This window comes from Monodon monoceros, unplaced genomic scaffold, assembly GCF_005190385.1.
Source record: "Monodon monoceros isolate NGI ecotype Baffin Bay Population unplaced genomic scaffold, NGI_Narwhal_1 Super_Scaffold_2, whole genome shotgun sequence".
Lineage (NCBI taxonomy): Eukaryota > Metazoa > Chordata > Mammalia > Artiodactyla > Monodontidae > Monodon > Monodon monoceros.
The window spans coordinates 15,503,532-15,520,373 of NW_021703776.1; the positions used below are offsets into that span (position 1 = coordinate 15,503,532).

The 16,842-nt window shown below is 37.2% G+C and overlaps 1 protein-coding gene across 2 annotated transcripts; it reads right to left on the reverse strand.

Annotated features, from left to right (window-relative positions):
• Window positions 1–264: 264 nt before the first annotated feature.
• CBLL1 (Cbl proto-oncogene like 1) lies at window positions 265–16,785 on the reverse strand. 2 transcript variants are annotated; one of them, XM_029234462.1, is made up of 6 exons: window positions 16,292–16,785; window positions 11,354–11,521; window positions 8,233–8,330; window positions 7,741–7,824; window positions 6,387–6,460; window positions 265–3,791 (listed from the first exon to the last, which is right to left on the reverse strand). In XM_029234462.1, exons 1-6 carry the CDS (start codon window positions 16,302–16,304, stop codon window positions 2,756–2,758), a joined length of 1,473 nt encoding a protein of 490 aa, XP_029090295.1. In that variant the 5' UTR covers window positions 16,305–16,785; the 3' UTR covers window positions 265–2,755. The 2 variants fall into 2 exon arrangements, with proteins under 2 accessions (XP_029090295.1, XP_029090294.1); XM_029234461.1 differs by having other exon boundaries at window positions 2,242–3,791; window positions 8,233–8,333; window positions 16,292–16,337.
• Between the last annotated feature and the right edge of the window lie 57 nt (window positions 16,786–16,842).

Sequence of the window (16,842 nt, forward strand, 5' to 3'; positions counted from 1 at the left end):
GTATTTATACGATAACTTGAGCAAGTGGTTTTTACAGGGCAAGATGGATATTAAGTAGTTTCTTAGTCTTTGCAACTGATATTTCCCCAAAATACTATAGAATACTCTGAACAATCATACCACTTTAGAAATGTTAACGTTCAACTTGCTGGGTTTAATCTCCAAAAAGGTGAATCTATTTTAACTGTAAAAGCTGTATGAACAAGAAAAATTCTGCATTCTCCCAAATGTGTCATCATTAGGTAAAAATTCATCTAGGCAAAATAGTATTTATGCTTTCATTTTATTGTTTTTAAGAATTAAACTGCCACCTCAGTAGTCTTAAGAGCAATATAATGAAATATACATACATTTAATTTAGACTTATGTCCATCATAGCTTCAAAGTCTTCCCTGAAATAAGGCTGGGATTCACATCTTTTTCCTTAAGGAAAGAAACACTAACAGTAATTTTGTTATCCTTCTACCCACCCACCCTCATTCAAACAATAACTGGATGAATTCAAGTCTAACACCATTTTAAAAAATTGTCTGTTACAACACATTTCATCTGATCTGCCTTCCTGCATAACACATATTTCTTAAACCTAACCAAAAAGAAATCATTTTTTAAAAGCCTACAAGAATTCTCTTAACATGTGGAATTTTATCATGATATTAATTTTTTTTGTCCAATACATAGGCTAAGTGGTTTCATGCCACATTCAATTCTAGTGAATTTCATTAAAACAGGTGAGCTCTTCATAAATAGTTGAGAAGCTTTAAAGTGAATTCGGCTATTTCCTATTACATGAAACCAAAAAATGGTACTGGATTTTCAACAAGAGTATTTTAACAGCTCCTAAATAGGGCCATGAAAAGGAATCAAGTTTGCACAGTCCAAGTACCTACAGTAATATGATAGATGCACTCACCACCATTTCATACTATTTCACTCCCATGCTTCTGATAACAATTTCTCTCTAGAAATATTGCATTAACAACTGGACTCTCAAATTGCTAGGTGTGAAAAATCACGTACTTTCATTTAAAAAAAAGTGTATTCGTTATTTTCAGCTGGTCACGGTTGAAAGGGCCATTTATAATTATTTCTAACTTCAGCTTTAAGTTCATAGATAACTTTGCATCTGATTATCCAAGATGAGAAGTTGTTTTGCCTGTTCCTGACAGAATTAAATGGTAAATTAGCAATCAGTTCACCCTTTGTCAAAAAGAAATGTTCTAAATTTATACACTACTAACTATTTAATAAATGGCATCTGCATACTACACATTTCATGTTTATATGTTATGCACCATTTTAGGGGGGAGGAAGTACTTCACAGGGGTTTATTCAAAGGATATATAGTAATATCCTAAGAGTGTTGATTTATACATATGAGTTCTGTATAAACTGTAAGTGGTCATCTCAGCTGGACTGTAAGAAGCCCCTATAATGCAAAAGCTGACTCCAAAGACACCTTATAAAGCACTGAAATTCACAATTTAGATTACTTTTCTTTTCTCCAATACAAAATCATCTGGTAGTCTTCACTGTTGACTCCAAGCTAAAACGTTCCACGTTTTAGATGCTTAGCCAGTAAAAGAAACAGGAAATCATTAATAGTTTTTAAATGTCAAGTTAGAGGAAAAACCTTATCACACAGTAATGAAACCTGAGCAACACAAGTATGTGATTACAAGAATGTCCTTCATTAATACATTATTCAAATTTCTCCATGGCATTCAAATTATAGTTTAAAACCCAATAAACAAGAACCCACTTAAGCACGGGATCAAATTCTACCAAGAAATGAGGAATTACATAAAGCCTATTCAGCCCTAAATATTTAGTTTAAGACAATGAGTAGAGAGGAATACACTTCATCTAAAGCACACCATTTAAACAGTTCTATAAAATAACGTTACTTAAGATTAATCAGTGTGGTGCATCACGTGATTCCAACCATTCAGTTAAAAAGCATTAACGGGTGCCAGCATCCCCAACAGCTTGGAGCCTACAGAGTTGATTACTTTGGCCATAACTTTCCAAGTAACGAACACTGCCTTTCAATATTACAAACATAAATATTTCTTAGTACTGGAATTCCAATGTATTTTGGTGTTCCTGAGGCTGCCTACAAATGAAAAGGCATCCAAGTCAAGTGCATTATACACCTAATATACCTCAAAATTTCAGTGCCTAACATGTGAAATCATTTTCTACCATTTAACAGTCTGCCTTGCAGTAAATTCTAGTAGATTTTTACTTTTAGGATTTTATTATAACTTTGGGAAATTAGTGGTAAAACATATGGTTTAAAAAACACTATGTGGCTGCACTTAAATTCACATAAAAATAGCATTTTTACAACCATATTGAAATTTAATCCTTTTACACAGGTTAACAAAATGTATCACAAGAAAAACTAAACATTGGGTTTAACAAAAGCAATACTTTTGAAAGTGGAACGACGAAAAACTTCTTTCAAATTTTTTACAAATGGTCACCTCTGGGTCAATTTACCACACTAGGGGAAGAAAGTTGTTAAAATATAGTTGTGCTCAACTGAGCCACTTATCTGCACTACAGTATAGTACTTGAAGTCACTCCTAAGGTCAAGATTTAAAACCATTTTAAGAGACAAGACCCTAAGTGTTTTACAGCCACCTCAGTAAGAGGCGCTTTCCCTTCCCCAAACAGTCAAAGCTTAATTAAAAGATTGACTATACATAAGTTTGTTTCCTCATCATATCTTCAGTTCAAAATACTATTATCATTGGTAATACGGTCTATATCTTGTCTGATCTGGATGATGTGGTCCAGGAAGTGGGGTTTGAGAAGGCGGACCCTGCATTCGTGGAGGAGGAGGCGGCCCTCTCGGTGCAGGCCATATACCAGGACTCATTCCCCCTGGCTGTGTAAATGGAGGGCTCAGAGTTCCTTGATCTTCAGTGAACTGGGGTAAAGAGTTAGGATTATAATGGTGAGGAGGGGGTGCAGTTACAGGTGGACCACCATGTTGAGGGGGGGGAGGTCCTGGAGGAGGATGATTCATATAAGGTGGCATCTGGGCCATAATATGTCCAGGGGGAGGGGTGATTGGTGGTGGAGCAGAGGTCATTGGTGGAGGTGGAGCTTGGCTATACACCAGGTGAGGAGTACCTGCGGCCTGGGGAGGATGTGGCATTGGATGGCTTATTGGTGGTGGAGGAGGTGGGGGTGGTGCGTAATGTTGCTGTGGAGGCATAATATGATGAGGGTGCGAGACCACTGGTTGACCCTGATATTCAGGATGATGGTGAGCAGGTGCTGGGGCAGGAGGTGGTGGTTCTCTAGCACCTGAATTTGAGTCATCCTGAATAGGGACAGTTATTAAATTGCTGTGTTTTCTTGTTGAAATACGAAAGGTTTCCTGACTGACCGAGCGAGGTGGAGGTGGAGCCATGGACAATTCTGCTGGAGGAGCACGAATATCCTCATGTGGCTGATTATAGTGCTCGTGGGGCACATGTTGCAAAGGAGGTGGTGGCATCATGATGTGCTGCTTTGGCGGAATATGGCTCATATGGTGCTTGTCTGGCGGCATTATAAAACGATCTGGGATTTCAGCCGGTGGTGGGGCAATAGGAGGATGAACATTTTCAAGTGAAGCACGGGTAACAGGTTTTCCAGCTCTCATATGGCGGTGGTTGATATGAGCCTGTAAGTCTCTCTGGGACAAGTAGGTTCTCTTGCACCCTTGAACAATGCTACACATGAAGAGAGAACCTCGTGTACACTGCTCAATTCGCTGCACAGGATCACTACAGCTAAATTAGAAGGGGAAAAAAGTTTGATTTACTAAAAACAGACTATGAAAATAATGCACTTAATTTCAAAGATATGACTAGTTTTACATTTTGTTATGGAAAATACTACAGAAGTTCACAATTAAAAGTTATAGTTACTGCAAGTGAACCTTTAATCTTTTCCACTTTGTGGTCTGCTCCCTATTAAGCAACAGCATTTCTTTCAACATCAGAACGTTTAAGAAAAAAATTCAAAGTTTATCAAACAGAGTATGTTTTAAGAAAAGACCTCTTCTTCCCAAGACCTAGAATTTATCTGATTTTCTCAAACAATTCTATGCTTTGCATCCAGTTGCAAAGAAAAATCCAGGAAGGGCAAACCAAAGGATCTGTCACAATCATGGAATTCAAACTTGTACCGTATTTATTGAGTATTATTTCCTGCGCAAATAATACTAAGTGGAAGACACCAAGTGGAAGAACTGTAAGAACTACAAAAATAAATAGGATCATCCTAATCATCAAGGTTCTTAACATTAAACAACATAAACAAATTAAATTCAAACCCTGAACACCAAGAGTCCCTTCAAGGGGTCTTTCTGAACTGTCAGACAAATTTACTACTACAAAGTATTATACACTCCTGCTTCTCTAAATTATAACCACTAAATTTAACTCAGTATTTTCTTAATGAGTCAGGGTCAAATTGTAACTATTCTTCACTCATTATATTTAATCCACTCTTGCCTTTAGAGTCTTCTTGAAATAGCGGAAAGAGGACCGAACTAGGAATTGGAACTGGGATCTACTACTGGCTCTGAGATCTCGGTGAAGTCATTTAAACTTTGTTTCTTTATTTGTAAAATGGGTGTAAAATGGGGTTCAAACATCTAACCTAACTCACAATGTTTTTGTATCTACTTCGCCCTACTTAAAAGAGTATCTGTAACATCAACGAAACAGTGAAAATGACAGGACTTAATGACTAGTTAAGCACTATACATGTATAAGCTGTTATCATTGAATATGTGTGTCAGGTCATATGACACTATATTACATGGCTCTATATTCTTGATTTTGAGTGGTGTCTGTTTTTCCTTCCTCACTGAAGGCTGGTACTCCTTCTTGATACTAGGAGGCATCCCTTTAGTGGCCATTTGGCACACTTATTTTTTGCTTCTAACTTGCTGTAAGCTCTGAAATATCTCCACAGTAACGGGATGTGAGGCACTTCTTTTGGGTGATGCTTAAGCATTAGTATATAGTATTTACATTAATTTGGATTGCCATTTCTTCACTTTCTAACCTGGGTCTGTTAATACAAATAGGTTTATGCTCTAATATACCTAAGGGCCAACCAGTGAGATGCTTACTGAAGTTACACTGAACACCCTGAAAACTAAATTCCCTTTTAAATATTAACATTAGAACACTTACATAAAAGAGAAAATCTTTTGATGTCCTCTACATGGTGTTGTACAACATCCAAAATCCCTTATCCCAATGAGGCAATCAAATTTATTATATAGTGGATGTACACCGTGTTGGAAAACCAGGCATTACAAAAAATAAGGCAAACAGTGAATATGCACTTTTAATTTCATAACTCTTCTGAATTATAATTCTAGGAAGGAAATACTCTTTAAACTCACACTATAAATTTTATAATCTGTGACTTTAAAGGGTTATTAAAAACATGCCAAGAGAATTAGTTGGCACTGGTTTGTCAATGAATCATCCATTCTCTCTCAGTGATGCCAATCTTCCTACACCATAAAAGAAAATTATCCCTTACAACTGTCCATAGCTTTGCTATCAACTAATACTACAACCCTTGGGATAGGTTCTGACAGGTTATAAGGAATCTAGGAAGCCTACAGTTGTTCCAAAGAAGTTTCTCTCAAAGCTTTCCTCAAACCTTCTATCAGGGGTTCTAAATTGATATAAAAATTCATAGTTTATTCTGGATCCTTCAAGACCATCGCCAAATAGATCACTATCAACCAACACTCTAGATTGTCATAACTTGTCTGAGTCTATCTTAGAACATGATGGTGTTCTAAGATATACTCAAGACATAATAATCAGATTTGAAGGTAATAAATAAGAGTTTATACTTACATAGTACTTGCTATATGCTACATACTATATATGTATTAACTCATTTACTTCTAATAATAACCCAGGGAGGTAAATACTATTATTAGCTCTATTTTACAGATGAAGAAATCACCTATGTCACACAGCTAATAAATAAGAGAATAGAGATTTGAATACAGGAATTCTAATTCAAGAGTCTTTGCTCTCGATCACTACGTGATACTACCTCTCTAGCATCCCATTAAAACAAGAAAATAACTATTTTGGGTTTATATAGCACTAACTTTTGATGGCAAATATACTCGTATTTTGGCCAATTTGAATTGACTGATAATAGCTAATTAGCCCTATCTTAAGGAGAAGGCTAAGGCCAACTCTAGGCTCACAGAGAAACACGAGCCATGTCTACATATTTGATATCCGGCCACCGGTCTATAGCACACCCTGACCTTTAACCTAGATTATAAATCATTATACCACAAACTTCATTATTTAAAAATTTAATGATGATCTTACCCTGGACACATCTTATCTCCCTTTTTTTCGTGTAAAATAGCACAGTCATAGCAAAAAACATGCTTGCATGGAATCTGTGAACAGAGACATATTACAGTTAAGCATACTGGAACAAATTAAAATACTTCCATAAAAAAAAAAACACAGTAAGCACAGTGACCTAGATATAGAAGGCACTTGAGAACTGTTTGGTTAAAATGAACATTTATTAAGTACCAATTACATAAAAGCAACAGTTAACCTTTTTCAGTCACAAAGCTCTTTGTGAGAATGTGATGAAAACTTTGGCCCTTTCCTCAAAAAACATATACATGCATATTTGCTTACACATTCATGGTCCCTACAGGTTAAAAGCTCCTGAAGAATACTGCATAATGTTTTATCTAATCCTGTATCTCCTGAAAGTATTCCTAGGCAGGAAAAGAACAAATATCTTCTAATGTAATATAAGTAGCCTTCTTCCCTGGTAGTCTTAATACACTTACAAATATTTAAAAATAAATCAGAAGGACACAGTAAAATGATGTTATACCATTTTAAAACTCACAGGCCATTACCATTATTTAGCTGTGTTATATAGCAAAGCAACAGTGCATAATCCACACCCTCCACCATCACAGATGTATCACTGAATTCAAATTTTTTTCCAACAAAAATGTAAAACTATCTTTTTTTTTTTGTGCTATGCGGGCCTCTCACTGTTGTGGCCTCTCCCGTTGCGGAGCACAGGCTCCGGATGCGCAGGCTCAGTGGCCATGGCTCACAGGCCCATAAGCTCCGTCACAGGTGGGATCCTCCCGGACCGGGGCACGAACCCGCGTCCCCTGCATCAGCAGGCGGACTCTCAAACACTGCGCCACCAGGGAAGCCCTAAAACTATCTTTTTATACGTCAAAATTACTATTAAATTACAGTTAGGGCTGCATTTTTTTTTAACGTTTAGAATTCAATTCTCAGAAATCATAAATAATCTCTATTAATTCAGTTTTATATTAAAAATTATAGCCTTCAGAAACGAATAACTGATTTTATTCTGTTAACAAGGGAAAAAATAAAAATTTTTCCCTAATAAACTAGAATTAATGTAAACTAACAGGTATCAAACAGTCCAAGGAAATTATTTAGTTTTCAGAATTAGTTTCTGTAATTAATATTTTTACAAGCAATTAAAGAATTTATCAAGATAATTCTATTAAATGAATATTATTCCCAAATTTCCCCTAGCTATTTTATACTTATTTAAAATGTTATAAATTTAATCACTAAACAGTAATAAATCTATCTACTTAAATTTCAGATTCCTACCTCTACACGAATATGTAATTTACAAAAACAGAATTTAATTTATACTTACCATTCGCCCATAGATTTTAATAGGCAATCCACATTTGTCACAGAAATGAACTGGTGTATCATCCTTTTCACCTAAGATGTTTATCTGTTGAAATGATATAATTAAATTTTCCTTAAGCATTTCTAAAACTTACGTCCATAATTTACACAATGAATTGGTTAGTATTTTATAAAAGTTATTAAAACAATTAGAAATGAAGGTTTCTTGGTATAATCCCCACATGTGCCACATTAGTTGAGCCACCATCAGTCTTGGGGGTTTATTCTCTTAAGCAGTGTTAATGGTTATTGATTTTACTTGACTTTACTAAAAATTACTTCAGATTATTTTTGGAAACAGTGAAATAGGGCATTAATAAACAAATGATTTGTGAGTACTGAAAGATATAACTATAATAAAAGTTCATACCATTCTTTACATAGTCTGAATTGTTCTAATACAGTATTTAAAATATTTTATTGTTCTAATAAAATTTTTTATTTTTAGTTATACCTGAAAGTCCCAAAAAAGGTGTCCAGGAAATCTTCGCTGATTTCCAAACAGTTCGCCCCCTTTACAGTCATACCGTTCTTCTTCATTATAATCAAATCCTTCTGAGAGAAGAAAGTGTTACCTATTAACTTTTCACATCTCAATTTCATTTTGGAAGTACATGTACATGGCCAAATAGACCTATTCACTGACACCTTTCAAAGCTCTTCTAAGAACAAGATAATCAAGTCTAGTTTAAAGCACCATCTAGAAATGATCTTGGAAATCATGTAGTCCAACTCTCATGACTGAGAATATTGCAGTACTGGAGATCATAATAACTCAACACAGAGAAGATCAGTGGCAGAGCTAGGAAAAGATCTCAGAACTCTTCACTCCCATTCAAGTGCTCTTATTAATTCACCAAACTATTTCTAGTATAAAACTACTAATTATCATCATGATTATTACAAAAATAAAAGATACTTATCACCATTTATTCTTATCTATCTATAAAAGTGGTATTATGCTGTAAGAAACTGATATTATTGCCAAAGGATTAGTGAAAACATAAAGAATTCTGCAGACTTTCTTCTTACGACTTAGTAAATTAGGTATCCTCTTCTTCAGCTTTAAACTGAGCCTGATTTTAGAAACATCCAACATATTCATACTTCATCCTTTCCATTGAAACCTCTCCCTGGTTAATCACGCAAACAGCAGAATTTATATCATATCTACTTACAAGTATCCTCCCCTACACTGCATATATCAATATCAATAAACTTAAAACAATATGAAGAACAAATGGGCTCAATTTCAATTTCTCTGACCTAATTAAAAAGTTGATGGCACTCTTCTCATCTCATACAAAAGAAAAGAAAACCAGCAAACAGTCTTATGGGGATTCTAGGTAGAATCCAATTACCTAAAGTAAAGCTGAGAAGACAAATCTATCCCTCCAAGGTGCCAGCCTTCTCACGACTCTTTTGGCCCTAGAACTGGTAAACAGAGTAGCCAAAGCACATAAGTCTTAACTTTACCCACATGGCTACATTACAGCATCTGCATACAGACACACGGACACAAACGGAGACAGACACACACGCATAGATGCAAGAATTTTCTGAACCTGATACAGACATACATACCAGTGTACTGCTATCTAATTACCTCCAACACAAATGTAGAGTTCTTATAAGTTACATCTGAGTGACCCTAGGTTCTTATATGGTCCATTTATACCTTATAAAAGCTGCTGTCATCTAAAACTGAAAATAAGGAAAGTTAACTTTTCTACTTATCTAAAATTCAAAAAATTATTGAGCAGAACAACAGCCAAGCAAGTTAGGAGCACATTATCATTTTTCAGTAGTTCAACTTGTACTCCCATCATTAAGCTATATATATATTTGTATAGATAACATACCAGCTGCTGCTGCTCTATCAATAACCTAGTGTACCCCCGCTTTGGCCTTTTCGGTTTTTAAATACTTTTTTAAAACTACACAGTAATATATAAATAAATTCTTGTGTAACAGTAAAACAATGCAAAAAAGCTAAAATCCCCTTTCTATCCTTTCCCTCTCAGTTATCTCTTCATTCCCTTCCACTTCAAGCCCATACCCCCTTTTTGTTTTAATAACCAAATACATATCTTTAAAAGTTCCAAAGCAGGGGTCAGCAAACTTTTTCTGCTTAAAGGCCAGTTAAGTAAATATTTTAGGCTCTGTAGGCCATACCTGAAATTACTCAACTATGCCAATATAGTGTGAAAAGCAGCCACGAGGGGCTTCCCTGGTGGCGCAGTGGTTAAGAGTCCGCCTGCCGATGCAGGGGACACGGGTTCGTGCCCCGGTCCAGGAAGATCCCACATGCCGTGGAGCCGCTGGGCCCGTGAGCCATGGCCACTGAGCCTGTGCGTCCGGAGCCTGTGCTCCGCAACGGGAGAGGCCACAACAGTGAGAGGTCCGCGTACAGAAAAAAAAAAGCAGCCACGGGCATGGATGTGTGTCCCAATAAAAGTTTATTTACAAAAAAACAGGACTGGATTTGGCCAATAGGCCATAGTTTGCTGACCCTGTACTAAAGGGTAAGATGGGAAAACTGTTTTATACTCATGAAATGGGGAAAGGCCTTTCTAACAATGACAAAAAACCCAGAAGTCACACTAGAAAAGACTGGATATCTGACTACATAGAATCGTCAAGCTCTTCTACAATAAAAATTTTATATATAAAACTCAAAAGACAAATGGAGAATATATACAATATATGACAATTGTATTAATTTACAAAGAAAGAACTCATAAAAATCAAGAGAAAGACAACAGAAAAAAAAAATGGGAAAAGGAAATGAACAGGTAGATCCTAGGCAAAAGAAATGACCAGTACTATGAAAAGATATACAACCCCACTCGTAATTAAAGAAATGTGTATCAGAACAAAAATTTGTAAAGGTTAATAGTACCAATATTGGTGTGGGAGTATAAAGTGATGTACTGTTTTTAAAGGGCCATTTGGCAACATCTGTCAAATTCTAAAATGTACAAATTCTAAAATTCACCAAGTTCTAAGATGCCCAAATTCATGCAAAGTTTAAATTCTACAAAATATACATACTAAGGTACATATACAAGGATGTTTACTACAAAATTGTTTTTAACAGCAAAAAATTAGAAAAATTGTTAAATAAATTATGCTATGTCCGTAAGTGAAATACCTAAACCTATTCTCTTAAATGAGAAACAACTGTATGTACTGAGAAGGCAAAATCTCACATGCATCTTGCATGAAAAAAGGGCAGTTATAAAGTAACTATGAAAAAGTCATACCAGGGATTATTTGGGAAGAGAATAATTATGGGGGGAGAGGGACAATTTTACTTTTATGTTTTCTGCAATACTGTTTAGATTTTTTGTAAACAATAGGCAGTGTTACTTTCAACAAGAAAATAAACCAAAAATATTTATAAAGGGAGAGAAAAGTAAAATATGCCAAAATGAGAAGTCAAAGACTGAAGAAGGAAGAGAGTATAAAAGATAAAAAAAGAGGTGACTAAAGGTAAATAAAATCACATGGCTTATTTGGTGGAATCAGATATAAAAGAAAGACTTTTGGACCTATTAGTTTAAACAAATTACCTTCATCACCAGCTGGAGCCTTTGCAGGCATCCTGTTTATAGTCCTTGGAGTTCGAGGTGAGGCTTTGGCTTTGTTCCCTTGTTTGGAGATGAGCTTTATAGGAATTCGTCTTCGAACATCAAGACCACCCAATGATCCAGAACTATTAGTGCCTTGTAACTCATTGTCTATGTTAGAAAAAAAGTTGCAATTTCTTTTAGTTTTTCTTTTTGAAGATTATTCTGCCACAGGTATTAAAGCAACATACCCAACATTATTATCAAGGGCTGAATATCTGGTTTCTGATTTTAAATACTATGCTATATAAGTTCAAGTACTAATTTTCTCTATTTTGGACAAACCCTTAAAGCAATGCTTTTTGAGATATGGAACCTTTAAAGAGTTGACAAAAGTTACAGAACTTCTCCCTAAAAAAATGGACAAAAAAATTTTGCATTTTTCCAGAGGGATTTACAGAAACGTAAAACCCTTCATGAGCCTAAGATAAGAACCTCTGTCTTGGAACTATAAGAGGTTTTTTAAAAAAAGAAAAAGAAAAGTAAAGGAAGAAGAACAAAAAGAAAGAAAACCATCACTGTCTCCATCAAGTATGCAAAGTAGGCACTCAGTAAATTTAGTAATCTGCATCGATATCAGGACAATCAATAATACTGGAAACACAAAACTAACACCGACAATGGTAAAATTAAATAAATAATGCATTGAAAATGAAGTTAGTTTTAGGGACGTGATTATTCTCTTAAGTGTAAAGTTGTTTTTCTAAAAAGCATTCAGGAATATAGTAAAAATTATTGCACCCTTTAGTAGTAAAAACACGCACTAATGTACTTGTGCTATAACATTTCTAGATGTACACATGTGACTGTGTTATTCTTGGTCAGCACTGTAATGGAAAATTATAGTTGAGGAGAATGCAAGTTTTCTGTACTTGGCCTAAATAACTGAAACTTTCTACATCCCTGCCTGTTACTAGCTTATGAATTAAATTCACTCATATCCCATGAGTAACAGGAGCATTATTTCATAGAACTGACTCTATTTGAAGGTTAAAAGCCACCTTTTCTTCAAGTCCATGACAAGATATTACAATCCAGAAAATATTTACCTTTACCTACTAAAGACAAAAAGGGAAATGCCCTAAAATAGGAAACGCAAATAATTTTTTTAAATAGTAATGTTTTAAACATGACAATTAGTGAACAAGGCTGTGTAATTGTCACTGCATTAGACAGTACAATCCAGAGTGATAGCCAAACTGTCCACATTAAATTCAGTAAAGCCAAATTTGGAAGTAGTTATCCTAATTAGTACTAATGATCTCCAAGGGTACTAGAATTACAGACACATGTTGAACTCACATCGATTTGCACTCTTTCTGAAGGATAGAACAAAATTCAAAATCGGTCCTTAATTATTAATTTAAATATCTTTCAGTCTACTTTCTATTATTACTTTCATAATAGCTAACCCTCAAAAAAGACAATTCATGGAAAAGGGATTACATGAATAGTTAAAGTTAGGATAAATCCAACTTGATCAACTCTCAACACTTCACAAAATGTATTAACAATTTGAATAATGTATTTCATCTGCTTCCACTCTAGTTGCTTATTTATGTAAAAATACCGACAAGCGATGTAATAGCAAAAACAGATAAGACAGAACGAATTTTTTTTTTTTTTGCTCAATAGGTATATTCCTGATTTTCCACTGAACTAAAAAAAGCAAGTTGTTGTAGACAGTTCAGTGCTGTCCTTCAGATAGTAAAAGGACTCTTAACGGTTTCACCTTGATGAATGATCAAAATACCAACATTTCATCACTACAAGTCCTTTTCACACCACCCTGGACACCTGTGGTCACTACTGTGGCTTGTTTAGCCTATTATGGCTTTCCAGAGCCTGCTGCCCTCTAACACCTTGCAGCCTGCCTCAGCCTGCAAGTTCATAAGCAAAGTACAGCGGTTAATAGTGACATCACTCTGGGTTTGTCTTAGGGTTTTGGGGGTTTTATTAAGAATCAGAACATACAGCATAATTTCCTTCTGAAAAGACAACTACAAACATAAAGCCCTAACAACAAAAGTCTTTGGATATTACACGAAGTGAGAATTAAGGATAGAACTGGCCATATAAAGTGAAATCCACTTTAAAAAGGCATAATACTTTTATATTATATTATATAGGTTTTTAAAAGATTTGTGTAGAATTTTATCTTGAATTAAAGGAACCAAGAAATATTTTTACAAAATTTAGGTTATAGTTACAACTAAGTGCTAATTCTTAGAATAGCCAAAGAACGAATCAAGTGTTAAGTAGGAGTTTCCTGGAGTAATTTTTCCAGCAAAATTCTATTATAAAAACACCACAGGATAGCCTTTATTTTATGACTGACTTTTTCAGCAAGATTACAAAACCAGTCATTTTTGCATAACATTAGAGGGTTTCATCAATTTCCCCAAGGGCCTCTATTAATCCTTTGATATTAGAAACATCCTTTTGAGATGCCTATCCTGTCATAATGTCTTCAATTCACTGGCTAACTGGCATTTCCTCACTTGCCAATGATTTTATTTGTGATTCAAATAATTACCGAATTCACATTTATGAATTTTATGAAAATCGGAATCTTTTGTAATCACAATGTACAGCATTTTATACCATTTCCTGATATGAAACACTAAGGACACTGCCGTATAATGAAATTAACTAAAAGAACAAAAAAGAAGCTGGTGTTAAGCAGGGATATCTGAGCAGGAACTAATTTTTTAAGTGGTCAGTTCATTAGTGAGTATTTTCATGTTCAGATGACTTTTACTTACGCAAACTTAGAGAACTAGGATAATAAATATGGAGATACACACCCACCCACATTACAATTTCCTAACATAACATTCTCTAAACTGTGGAAGCTGCTTGACTCCCAAAATTCCAGTAAGATGCTCAAATGAAAAACATTTGCTAACGTGGCATGTTTGCTACCCTAACACCAAGATCCCAGATTTTCAATTCTATAAAATTTCCAAACACTAGAGTTCCTTAGAGCCTGGCTCTAGGCCCTCTTCTCTTCTGCCTTAAGTGATTTGTGGTACTAAGTCCCAATCAAACTTCCCTCTGATCTCCACTTGACATCTCCCCTTGTATATCTCAACACACATCTCTTACTGAGCAGTCCAAAATCTTGTTCCCAAATTCCCATTTCTCACCTCTGCTCCTTAAAAAAAAGTGTTTTTCTCCCAAGTCTTCCAGTAATGGACACCACTCAAACTAGAACCCTAGGCACCTTTCCTTTCTCTCACATGCTTCCAAACCAATCCACCAGTGCCTGTTTGAGTTCTATCACCAAAAGATTCACTGAATCTGCCCACTCCCTTTTTCACTAAACCAGCCACCTTCACTAAGCCAAGCTTCCCTTCTGATCTATTGCAATCACCTCCTAAGTTTTCTTCTATTATTCTTGCCTTCTCTTACACCATTCTCCATAAAACCTATTATGTTTTCAAAAAGAGATTATGTTCCTCCTCTACTTCTGTTCAATGGCTTCATATTGCACTTAAAATAACATTCAGATCTTTACCATGGACTTCAAAGTCTTGCACGACCTGACTCATGCCTTCCTTTCCAATCCCATCTTCCGGTTCTTTCCCTCTAGTTAACTAGGTGCAGCTGACTGGTCTTCTCTAAACTTTCCTCCCTCAGTCTTTGTAGTTGCTCTAAACGCTTTCCTCGTGATTTATTCCACGCTGGATTCCTCTCATCCATCAGATCTCAGCTTACAAATGTTACTTTTCCAGAAAGACCTTCCCTGACCACCCTCTCTGAAGCTTCCTCCTAATAGTCTTTACCAGAGCACCCGTTTACCCTCTTCAAAGCACTCATCATAATCTGTAAACATTTAAGTATTTTTTAAAAACTTGTTTATTGTCTTTTCCAATAGAATGTAACCTCCAAGTGGAGAGGGACTCAGTCCGTCTTCTTTACCATTCCATTTCCAAGCCTAAAAGAGTTTGTATATGTATCTATATGTGTGTATACATACACACATAACATTTATATATATGTGTATACATATATATATGAAATTAAGTAGACAGTTGATTTCATATATATATGAGGAATCCTAAACAATACTTAATACTGGAAAAAGCCTTTTTCCCCCTACTTGTAATATGGCTGATATAACTGAACGGAGCAGTATCTAACTCCAAATACACTCATTCAATATCCAAAAACCACAAGAAAGCAAAAGCCAAAAAACACGTAACAAAGAGTGAAGCCATTCTTACTTGGAGAAAGGAATGAGACTATCTTGATTTTAAGCTCAAGATTGATGGTTAAGGACCACAGCCGAAGCGCGGGGCATGCTTTGGGCTTAAGCAGAAAAGCTGCTCCCGGTATGATTCCGAAAACCATATCTGACTCCCTTCTCCCACCTCTAATCCATGAAAGACCGGAGAGACAAAAACGACAGGCGATGACCACCGCAGCACCCGCCCAAAGCTGACTGAGACAGCAGGAAGTCTCCAACCCACTCTCGCGCATCGACTCCCAGCGTAATGAGGCTTCCCCGACTCCGAGACTGGAATCTACCCGCCAGTCCCCATAACGTAGGGCAGAGCGCCCAAAATGAGGGGAAAAAGAGCCGGCGCTCTCTCCTCCCCGCGAAGCCCGCGCCGCCCGCCGTCCCTGCTCGGAGACCGGCAGAAGCAGAGAAGGAACGGCTGTTGCCGGCACCGAGGCTGTAGGTACCACACCGGAGGGTAGGCCAGGAAGTAGCAGGCCCTGGTCGGACACGCGGAGGGGTCTGTGAGATCTCTTTCTCGCCGCCACACCCCAATGGTGTAGGGCGAGCGGAAACCCTCTATGCTCGCTGGGCGACCAGTCCCAGGCCGGCCAGGGGGCATGGAACCAGGACCCCCACTGCCTCCGCCTCCTTACCAGTGTGATCCATGATTCGGCTCGCAGGGCACAGTGGGAGCGGAAGTCAACCGCGCCGGAGTCGCAGGGAGCGCGTGCGCGATACCTTCCGGAGCCTGGGAGGCGGAAGTGCAACCAGGTTTCCCGGGTTGTGGCCTCCAAAGGCTTCCTTGTCTCTCGTACGCTAGCCGACTCCGGTGAGGGAGTCAGGCATAATTCGAGCAGAGAAAGAACGAACGAGTACGCGGAGAGTTTCAATGTGGAGGCTGCTAAGGCTTCCTCTAAATGTGCTTCCCAAGGAAGTAGCCTTTAACTGTGGAGAGGAGATCGACGGGAACGGGGGAGGGGGAAAGCCGGTAGTATCCATAGGACTAAGCTCGCAGCAGGTAAGGCGGCTGCCGGCCCCGCGGAGCATTGCCTTCTGGGACTTGTAGTGCGCCGGGACCCTGGAGCCTGCCAGGCACACTGCGCAGGCTCGGCCGTTGGGCTGGCCCCACCTCGGCGGGCGGAGTAACGGTTTGGAATCCCCCAGAGTCCGCGAGCTACGGTCCCCGTCCCCCCGGTCCAGGAAA